The sequence below is a fragment of the Manduca sexta genome, chromosome 11, assembly GCF_014839805.1.
Source record: "Manduca sexta isolate Smith_Timp_Sample1 chromosome 11, JHU_Msex_v1.0, whole genome shotgun sequence".
NCBI classification, from domain to species: domain Eukaryota; kingdom Metazoa; phylum Arthropoda; class Insecta; order Lepidoptera; family Sphingidae; genus Manduca; species Manduca sexta.
The window spans coordinates 4,424,678-4,435,789 of record NC_051125.1 but is presented as its reverse complement, the minus strand read 5'-3'; the positions used below and the strand labels follow the sequence as shown (position 1 = coordinate 4,435,789).

Sequence of the window (11,112 nt, the reverse complement as noted above, 5' to 3'; positions counted from 1 at the left end):
CTTTTAAAATTAACCGAGTGAAATGGAATGCATTTTAGGACGCTTGCCAATACATTATTTCAGAACAATCTCAAAAGAATAAAAATCATTACACGTAAATGACAGATTAGTCTTTCAATCAATTATAAACATCGACTTACGACTTGCGTTTTTTGGGATAGTTTATAGGGGTAGATTTGTTTTTTTAACGACATTTCACCTGCCTTACCTAACCACTTGTGTGTAATCCAAATCCTAATAAATAATATTGCAAAAACCCAAACAGCGTGTTGACCAACTTGAAATTAGAATCCAACACTTTTTATGACCACCAAAAATAAACTACTTATGTGTAGGTTTGATAATTTTGATTATTTTAAAAAAATGTATAGTAGCAATAAGCTCCATCAAAATCTTGTGGATGGATACTACGCAGTTTTGGGGCGGGCAAGAAATAAATAATATATATGCATATGGCTATCAGAGTACAAGTGCCAGGGTAGTAGGTTTACTATCTAATTTTAAAATTAAATGCTTTACGTATGGATGTTTTGTAAAATCAATGATAATGCTCAATAGAATACTCAATAGCAGGGATGTTATGGATATGAAATTTCGGATATAGATACGGATATGGATATAGGAATAAAATTATATCGGTTTCGGTTATGGTTACGGATATGTAAGTAATTATTTCAGATTATCCGTTAGTTTCGGAGAGTTTCGGTTACGTTAGATTAAAGTAAAATAAAAATATTATGTCATATTATTAGGGCGACGATTACTAACTATCGTTCGTCGTCATCGTCGATTATTAATTATCCATGAACTAATTGAGGGATATGGGTGTTCGGAAAACCTCTGTGTTTTGAGCTGAAGTTTCAGTCAAGTAGTGCCACCTCCTCTCCGTGACAAGTTTTTATCACACTGTTTACATTTTGCAAAATTACCTTTATAGATCAAAAAATCTCCAAATTAAAGTACATATTTTGGACGCATTTTGTCCTTATAAATCAATTTAATACGTAACCCACCACTATTCCTTCACTTTATTCAATAAGTATCTACTCCTAAATAAAAAAATACTATTTATGAATGAGGTTATGTTATGACTAAAAATTATAAAACAATCTCCATATACAAGATGCCGTGTGAGCGGTGACCAAAAACCTGTCGAAACATATTATCCGTAACTTATCCGAAACTATTATAACAGATACGGATATGGTTACGGATATATTTTTATTTCGGATATCCGATAGTTTCGGTTATGGTTATGGAGCTCTATAACATTTCTGCTCAATAGATTCCATGAGAACTCACGCTCAGTATAGTATTTTACAGTACAATTATTAACAGTAGAATATCATATGTGCGAATTTATTATTGTTGTGTGTTGTAGTATGTCGTAACTAGTACTTAGAAATCTACCCTGTAATCATATAAGAAAGAAATTGTGAACGTCAATTTTTATCAATAAAAATTTGAATGCTTGATATATTTAACTATATGCCTCCTAATTACTATAAAAGGAACCTACATAACTACTTTCTCTGATAACGTGTCCTACAATAGGTACCTGCTGTTAACTCAGTAACGCCATCTCTTGTTAAAAATATAATACTTTAAAGTTTTAGTTTTTTGTTTCGTATTTAGTAGAAACTAAAATTTATTATAATAGGACATTCCCTTTTTTAAGTTCGCATACACAATCAATAAAGTAGATGGTATCTATCGGTAGCTAGATAGTAATTAATGAAATGAAGTAATTTATTACCTGGAAGTGTATTGAAACGTTTGTAGCGGTCTGTAGTTGTATGATTGCCAGGTATAAATATTAAAAAGCCAGTTTATGATTAAGAAAAAAGATGTATTTATATTAATAAAAACATTAAATCCTTTCTAAATAGGCGTATAATTTTATTTGTTTAGTGTTTTAACAAATATATATATAATTAAAAATATAAAGTGAAGTGAATGTTCGAGTACAGACGCCATTGAATGATCCAAGGTGCTCCAATGCTGGTTTGTCAAATTATTGATGCGGTGGTTTGAATCACGTTTGAATTTTAGTGCGAAGCTTATTAATTCTTTTTATTTTCCTATTACTTGTTAGAATATTATACACATGGATTATTGATTTGTGCGTTGCAATTGTGTGATTTGTGTTGTTAAGTGCAGAAACATGGTTTTGGCTGAGCGAAGTAATGATGTTCGAAACGGGAAGCGGTCAAGGGGGCCAAGCCCCAATGGCCATGGAAGTCCAGATTCCAGCTCCGAAGATGAGAATGGTAATGTTCGGATTAATTCGGAGCTTATAATTGGGAAAATAAAAGACAGCTTCAAAAATCGACAAGCTTTTTGCATGACGTATAACACTCGACTCTTAGTTTTGTCTATTATATGGGTACTTATAACTTCGAGGACCATAAGGCATACAACTGCGAATTTGTGTTATAAGCTTACGTAGTAAATCTAAAATGCTTTTTAACTCTGTATAACTATTTGTTCATCATCATCTGACATCATGCTTTATTTTTTATGCTTATCACCATGGTGCTCATGCTGTGCTCACATCATCCGCAATGTAAAATGAAACCAAGCAGTAGTACCATTTGCAGCTGAGAAGATCAGGGTGGGTCGGGATTATCAGGCTGTTTGTCCTGAACTGGAGCCAGTTGAACAGAGGAAACCTGAACTTATATCAGATAGAGCATTACTTGTTTGGTCACCCACTTCTGACATATCTGACATCAAATGTAAGTTGCATGTTTTAAAGTGCCAATAGTGTTTTTAATATTTCCAAATATTATGGTAAACAATGGTCTCTTTTAGTGGATGAATACATAACAACAGCTAAAGAGAAATATGGTTACAACGGTGAGCAGGCCCTTGGTATGTTGTTCTGGCACAAACATGACCTCAATCGTGCCTCAATGGACCTTGCCAACTTTACACCATTTCCTGATGAATGGACAGTTGAAGACAAGGTGCTCTTTGAGCAAGCCTTCCAGTTTCACGGCAAAAGCTTTCACAGAATACGGCAAATGGTAAGTGTAATAACAATTTTTTATATATGGAGTATCATTTAAACTCCAACAGCTGTTTCAGTAATGTATGTATCCTTTAACAGTTACCAGATAAGACTATTGCATCTTTAGTCAAGTATTATTATTCATGGAAAAAGACAAGAGCCCGTACATCACTTATGGATGTGGTTAGTGAAGGTCGCAATGCAACTGGCTCTGGTACAGGGAAACGGGAATCTGGGGCTGGTTCAGAGCCAGGCGGCTCTGACAAAGATTCAGACAATGACGAGAAGGTATGTAACATTTATTCACTAATACAGAATACAGTTTATGTTGTAACATTTGTGTATGTTTTGTCTTGTGTTCCTTAAAATTTGGTAAATTTAAAACTGAGATGTTTAATGTGCCATGTTTACTTTTCAACAGTATCTGGATTGTCCAATATGTTAATTCGATTTGTTGGCATAAATGCAATATAAAAATGCAGAGTGGTGAAACTTTAAAATTTTGTTTGATTAATTTCTCTTGACCTAATAAGATGGTTGGGTTATGCAATAACAATATATGTTTACTTTGCTCTGCATGTAGACAAGTTAGCATTTAAAAATGTGGTTTTTGTTTTATATGTATTGTGAGATAAAGGAATTTCGATTCATTTAAATTTATTTATGGTTTGTGAGTTATGGACATGTGTTGAATATGGCAGAAGTGGACTTACCACCGCGGTATAGTTCGCGGCGGCAAGGTCGCGGGCGCGGCCTCGCAACGCGCCGGAGGCCAGCTCACCGCCCAGGTTGGTGCGGCGCTACCTCCACCAGTTTTACTCCCACTCTCTCACACAAACTCTGTTCTGTGTCTTCTTTTCATTTCATCACCATTGGGTCTGTTAGTGTGATGTTATTCACTTTATATGTGTTGGACATCTAATGTTTGTTATGTTTCAACACTTTAATTTCCTTACAACTGTGTGTTAGATTTGCTGCATCATAAAGCACTTATATCTTCTGTGCTAGATTTGATGGCAACTTGTGCTTGTTACATATTATTCATATTTCACATTATTTGATTCCAGACATTGCAGTTATTTGATGAAAAAATATATCTGGCTTCTGTGACTTGTCAATATGTGAAAGGTCCACCAATAGCATTATATTATCCTGATTTGTTTATTTTACAGAAATTCATATGAATTCAAATAACTGTTTTACCTTTAACTATGTTAACATGGTGTTCAGGAATGTGGCTGTGAGCTTTTATAATGCTTTCTTAAGTTTTACTGCTCTGCATTTTTATCTAGAAACTGTAATCACTACCACTCATATAATATGTTCATTTGTAACAATACAATTAATAAATCAAGAAAGATGTTTACTTTTGTATGTTGTCTGTTTACCCTTTGATTTTTTTATAATGCATTTTGTTTATGAATTTATTATCTTAAAAAGTTCAGTTATTTCATTCTGTGTAAATTGTGGGCTTAAAATAGCCAGAATTAACTATGGATTGTTGTTATTTATATAATTTCTTTGGATAACTATTTTACTCATATATTTATTGAATTTTAAACAATACTTGCATCACCTCATTCCTTCACCTAAAATATCCCACTGTCTACCCGCATGCTTCCTTTAAACGGCCCCAAACAGAGTAGGACAGTTGTTTAGTAATCTAATGTGTGCAGAATATCATTTAATACTCTAACGGGTTTTTAAAAGAAGTGTGTGAGATAATTGTTGTCGTGTTGTCCATGATTAGTGGAGGTATGTTGTGAGGCAGGAATGTAAAGTGTTGTTGGGGTTTAGGGCTCGGGCGGCGGCGAGGGCGCGGGCAAGTGGTGCACCGTGTGCGGCATTCTGTGCACCCTCACCACGCCGCACAACTCGCACAAGCTGTGCCAGGCGTGCCTCGTGCACGCCAGGTCGGTAACTCTATTCACTTTCATTTACATTCACCCCTAGTAGAATCTGATTCTACTTGCATGACTAGACAAACAAATTAAACAATTTCACATTGATTCAAGTGAGCGATTGTTTGAACATTGGCGGTAATGTGACAGACGCACGGGGACGATGAGACCGTTGTGCGGACCGTCCGGTAGACGCGGCCCGGGCTCCAAACAGCAGCGTTACAAACATCGGTTGCCGCGCGGCATTTACATCAATCACGATGATCTCGTCGCAATGGCGACCGGACCGCAGCCCGGCGACCCGCCGCAGCCGGGACTTGTCAATCAGGGCGAAGCTATGCTCAAAGCGATGGACAGAGAGATTATATCGCTCAAGAGACAAGTAAGACGCAACCCGCCATCTCGCTATGTAGACCCAAACGACACATTCTCACCCTTACGTTGACACTTGCGTTTCTCGTCACTTGCTCTCATTTCGTACGGACTGTGTGATGTAGTGTGAGAATGTGGTATCTCTTAAAGAAAGCCGATAATTTGTAGTTTTCGTGCTAATAATGCAACATTTAGGTCCTAGGAAAATGTATTCTGCACACATAACCATTAGTTATCAAACTGATCATTTTTATTTATAATCATGCTTTTTTCTGATTTGTTATTAAGCTTGATTTACTGAATGAGATCATTCGGGTGTCCGTATAGTTTCTTGGATAATCCAGATATGCACACTTTGTCCGAGTATCTACCGCCGTAATAGATAGATGTAGACTTTTGGTTTTGAACATTGAGCGTAGTTTATGGTTGGATAGGTTCAACAGAATAAGCAGCAGTTGAGCGCAATGAAACGCAAGGTGGCCGACACCGGCGTGGACGAGTTCCGCCCCGGCGAGCCCCCCGCCAAGATCAACTCGCGCTGGACCAACGACGAACTGCTCATGGCCGTCACAGCTGTCAGGAAATACGGTGAGATACTTCAGAAACGTACATTATTATGATACCAGTATCCTAATTAGTGTATTTAGGCTGGTATATTAGACCAGCTACAATGCATGTATTTGTCTATTTATAATAAAAAGCTCATAGTACCCAAACACCAAACCAATCGTATGCTTTACGACATAGGGCGAGATTTTCAAGCGATCGCGGAGACACTTGGAACGAAAACGGAAGCGCACGTGCGATCATTCTTCATATCTTACCGACGTCGGTACAACCTCGACGCCGTGGTGCGCGAACACGAGGCGGAACGCGTCATGACACTTCATCTACAAGCTGGCGAGTATCAAGCTCAGTTTTATGCGTGTAAATAACTTGGGATTATCGGGATGGAGTTTCTTCGCCGTACCATTTAACAACAAAATACAAGAGGTGTCATAGAAATTACAAAATATAAAGCCATCAGTAAAGCTGTTAGTAAACTGTATGAAGAAGTCGATACACAATCCACTGCATCATTTCTAGGAATTAATTCTCTGTATACAAAACTGTACTTACTTTGTTTATGATCTAAACAACAATATAAAATATTTCTAATAAAATATTAAATTTTTTAATTTCGCTTTTAGGCACAGCAAACACAGAATCTGCAGAGACGGCCACAGACAATACCAACACAAATAATGGCACAGCATCTCCACAAACTACGAATAAAGATGAAAAAGTAAGATTTTATATCATTTCGTACATATTCTATAAATCATTGATATATATTTCATTCGGTTGTAATGACAGTTTTACTCCATCTATACTTTTTTTCTTTTAATTGACCAAGCGGGCGAAGAGAGGCGGAGGTATAACACTTTATTGGACTATTTTGCACGCGTATTTGTGTATTTATTTATTTAATTACCTACTTTTGTGCCATGTGTTTTCTGTTATGTTTTAGTACCAGATAAGTTTTGCATTTTCTCAATTTAGTCAGTATGGAAGTTAGTTTCGAAAGTTTTAATATTATTATTTTGTTTTTCTTGTATTTATGTAAAGTTTATAGATTCGATAAAAGTTTCAAAATCATAGTATATTTAAATTACACACTCAACAGTGTAATTGATATTCATTCAGTTCACAGTGCATCAAATATAAGTTGGCTGTTGGAAAGGTCAAACTAGATATTTTATATGTAAAGTTAAATGGTTAATATTGAATGGTAATATTATGTATCGGAATGACACATGCTAGCGATAGACTTATCAACCAGATATGTCATTCCCATATATTTTTCAGTTTTCTATTAGCGTTAACGATTGTAGTAAGGCGTCTTGGCTAAAGGGCCCCTTGGCATGGGATAGAATCAGTCCAATTTGGCTAGCTTATATTTGTTGTTGTGTATGTAAGGGTAGTGATGAGAGATTGATGTTGTGTGGTGCCGGCAGACTGAGGTGGACAGCGAGGGAGTGTCGCTGGGCGCGCCGGCAGAGCAAGGCGGCGCCCCCACCGCGCCTGCCGCCCCTGCGCCCGCGCCCGCGCCCGCGCCCGCCGCCACGTCCGCCGCGCCCGCCCCGACCGCCGCGACCGCCGCGACCGCCGCGACCGCCGCGCCCGCCACTCCGCCCAAACACAAGCCCGCCAAGTGAACTCACATCTAACGGACGATACTCTACGTGTCACAACTATACTGATACATGCTCTGCTATACGAACCGAGTGTCTCGTCAATCACTCGTTTTGTCTTGTACCAATGTCACAGCCCTGTTGACTGGTTCGCCATTAATTGTTATTTACGAGTGACGAATTCACGCCACTTGTCGACGTGACTCATAATATGACTTGTGTTCAAATTGCGCAATAAAGTATTATCGGTGAATTCCCGTAAGGAGTTTTGTGCGCATACAGTTCTAACTGTGGGAACTGGGAAGTGTACCTTCTGGATTTTTGCTGTACCAGTTTACACAATGAGGATTTATCGGTCAAGCAATCCACAAAACAGTTTAAGCAGTAGATTGTATATTGCAATTTAAGTAACAAAGTTTAATGATATCAGAATTCGCCCTAAATCGTACATATTTTTTCTACTAAAATACTAAATTTTATTTTACCCTGGTGTAACAATAAAAATCATGAATATCAAAATAATTATGTTTCGTCATTTCAGAATAATTTATAAAAATAGTGTAGGTAAAGTATTAAAACTATTATATAATGACTCAATCATTACTTGATACTGCATAGTTCTGAATAGTCTAATATGACATTTTTTTTTAAATGTTCTGTTCCACACAGTTGTGCCAGCGCAATATGCATTTTTTAATTTATATAGGTAACCAGGGTAAAAATTAAGTTCTTTTATGATGGACTACCAACTGGGACTCATTTCTGTTTAGTTTGTCTTATATACCAGAATGAAGATGTATTGATGATTATAAAACTTATGCAATATAATATGTTACTTGATTAAAGAGAATAATCAGCAATTAAATCAATATCATAAATCTAATTAAGTTGTTCGAAACAATTATGGCAAGCTGGAGTTAATTTCCAATAATGTCTTATGATAACAGTAAATTATCATGGTGCATCTGACTATTGGTTTTTTAGAACCGCCAAGAATAAACAGTGATGTTGAATATAAGATATAGGAATGTCTGTATACGCGATATTAATGCATTGTATTTGTAAATAAATTTGGTTAGGTTAAGATTTTGTTTTGAGAGCATTGGACTATGTAGATATATGGAGTGCATGATGTTTGATATAAATCTAGGTATTTGAGCTGTGCTCCACATAGGAGGTCGAGATTAATCCAGGATTTGTTTACATTCGTGTGATAGTGTCCTTAGCTAGATTATAATTAATGTTATTAACTTGCCTTATATAAAAAATATCTGTATCTCATATACTCGCATGCTTAATATAGTGCACAGTCGGCAAAACAGACCATTTATATTTTTCGATTGATACACGAGCTTTTATGTATTAGGGGGCTATGTAAGAGCAGAATGTTTGATGATGCTGACTGTACCCCTTGCACATAGTTTTAAATACAACTGAATTTTTATTTAGTGTTAAAACGAGACATTTTTGTACTGTAAGAGATGTAGTAGTATTTTTATGTAGGTCTAACAATAATTTATTAGTAAGTGTACTGTGCTAATTATGTCCACTTTCCTCTAATTTTTATGGTAAACACTAACTAACAAGAAATTAGATTTTAGGCAATTTTTATTAGACGATACTCATAGATAAATTATTGCATTTAAAATAATTCTTCAGACGTGTAAAAATATTCAGGCTTCATTCACTAAATTCAAATGCTATATCGGCAATAATAAGTAAATTATTATATTTTGCCGTCGACGGAACGCTTTTCAAGAATAGCGATATTCGCTTCTCTGTACTGTTAGAGTCGTAATAGATACGATAGATAGAATACGATATTTTTATACTGATAAAAGACATCTCATTGCTAATATAAAATTTCATGTCGATATGATAATACCGTTTAAATTTTAATAATGTTGTATTGAAACTATTTTATCAAATGTCTCCAGTTTTTGGTTATATAGAAAATCAAACAGCTGTACTCAATTTTATAGTCAATACAAGATATAGCAATGTGTGTCTGGCTTTACATTTATTGTTTCATTCTTCTATTGGTATTTAGTTTTATTTGTATTTATTTAGTAAAAAAAATATACTCGAATATACCGTACGGTAAAAGAATTTTAGTTTTAATACGCCATATTAAAATGTAAACGATGTTGTCTAAGTTAATTTTTATCATAGCGGTTAGATTTTGTTTATAGTCGTGGATCATTATGTCGCTTAGCATAATCTACTAGTTTTATCACGTACATCACTAATGAGATGAGGTATGATATTCCTGAGCCGAAGATATCGTTACCGTTGTAACATGTGTTTTTATTTAGGGAAGTTGTATATATTTGCTGAATATAATCTTTAATTTTAGATCACATAATTTGGTAGGCCTATGTTATTCGTTCTCTTGTCTCCTTGCACATAAAAATAATTAAAATTTACGGGTTTTGCAAATCACTCGTATTGTAATTGAAGGTTAACATTGGTTACATAGTTTCTTTTTATGTATTGATAAGCAATATAATTAAATAGTTTTATACATTACTACAACTATGCAGTTCTTTTGTCGCTCTGCGTTTAAAATCCATTATGCAGTATGGATGTATATTTTGCTAACTGACGGGAAAGATCTAGATAACCTGTGCGACTTACTGTGCATTTCGCCGGAATGCGCTGACACCTTTTTCCGCAACAGTTGTATCATTTACTATCTGGCGAGCGGCACGTTCGTCTCGTCAATCAAGTGCAAATAAAAAACAAAATATTTAAAAATATATTTATGAAATTAACTTATTTTAGCAAATGGCGAGGTTCATAGGTAAGTCACATATCCGTTGTGATTGTTATGCTGCGTAATGAATAGGGCTTATTATTCACAAACGAAAAAACCGATTTGTATGAGAATTCGGCATACTTAAAACAAAAATAATAATAAAGAAAAATATTATCCGCCTATCGTTGACATAAGCAATATTTTTAATTCCTCTTTTCTATCAATAAAAGCAGTATAAACTGCATAATTGCATGGATACAAATGTATTCAACTTTATTGTATTAATAATTTAGGTCAATATTATTTTTATTATAATATAAACGTATGTAAATATGTTTTTTCGCTTTATATAAAATTAATTGGAAAACCAACATTGTAATGGTTACTTTCAAAGAAATTGGCTTACAATTTGACCTGTTCGTAACATAAATATACCTAATCACTCCAAAGAGATACACACAATGAAGTCATCTTATTTATTGATGCTTATAGAGCTAGTAGAAATAATGTTACTGAATTAAATTATTTTTTATTAGAATTATTGTGTTCTGTATATTAAGCATCCAAATCAATAAATGAAGTGTTTTTATGATTAAGTAAAGCTCAAAAACATAAAAGCGGTAATTTTCATTAATAATTTACTAATCTATTTCGGAAAATTAAAGTTTTGTTTTTAAGAATAATAAATAAGTATGTAAGTCATACGGCTTTTATTTTGTGTTTAAATTCCCTAAAATATTCGACTTGCCTGTTCTGCCACGGAGTTCCATCAAAATTAATTACATATCATCATACTTTGAATCAAAGATAATTAATTTACTATATAAAAATTATTGCTTGTCAATGTACTATTCGTAGCTGTAGTAAAAATGCATCTGCCGAGACGAGCTAAAT

The 11,112-nt window shown here is 34.9% G+C and overlaps 1 protein-coding gene across 4 annotated transcripts; it reads left to right on the top strand.

The window, feature by feature from the left end:
* The first annotated feature begins 1,966 nt into the window (after positions 1-1,966).
* On the top strand, positions 1,967-9,477 carry LOC115441908 (REST corepressor). Of its 4 annotated transcripts, none has more exons than XM_030166836.2 (11): positions 1,967-2,270; positions 2,601-2,738; positions 2,815-3,029; positions 3,113-3,301; positions 3,715-3,801; positions 4,811-4,926; positions 5,065-5,296; positions 5,721-5,874; positions 6,034-6,186; positions 6,477-6,571; positions 7,284-9,477. In XM_030166836.2, exons 1-11 carry the CDS (start codon positions 2,165-2,167, stop codon positions 7,482-7,484), a joined length of 1,686 nt encoding a protein of 561 aa, XP_030022696.2. In that variant the 5' UTR covers positions 1,967-2,164; the 3' UTR covers positions 7,485-9,477. The 4 variants fall into 4 exon arrangements, with proteins under 4 accessions (XP_030022696.2, XP_037293332.1, XP_037293333.1 ...); XM_037437435.1 differs by having other exon boundaries at positions 1,977-2,270; positions 2,586-2,738; XM_037437436.1 differs by lacking the exon at positions 3,715-3,801 and having other exon boundaries at positions 1,978-2,270; positions 2,586-2,738.
* Positions 9,478-11,112: the final 1,635 nt, after the last annotated feature.

What these genes read in the sequence shown, in the direction of transcription:
- LOC115441908 (XM_037437435.1), top strand. Translation starts at nt 2,165, where the DNA reads ATGGTTTTGGCTGAGCGAAGTAATGATGTTCGAAACGGGAAGCGGTCA. An exon ending in TTATATCGCTCAAGAGACAA is followed by an intron (nt 5,297 to 5,720) that starts GTAAGACGCAAC and finishes ATGGTTGGATAG; the next exon opens with GTTCAACAGAATAAGCAGCA. An exon ending in CTACGAATAAAGATGAAAAA is followed by an intron (nt 6,572 to 7,283) that starts GTAAGATTTTAT and finishes TGGTGCCGGCAG; the next exon opens with ACTGAGGTGGACAGCGAGGG.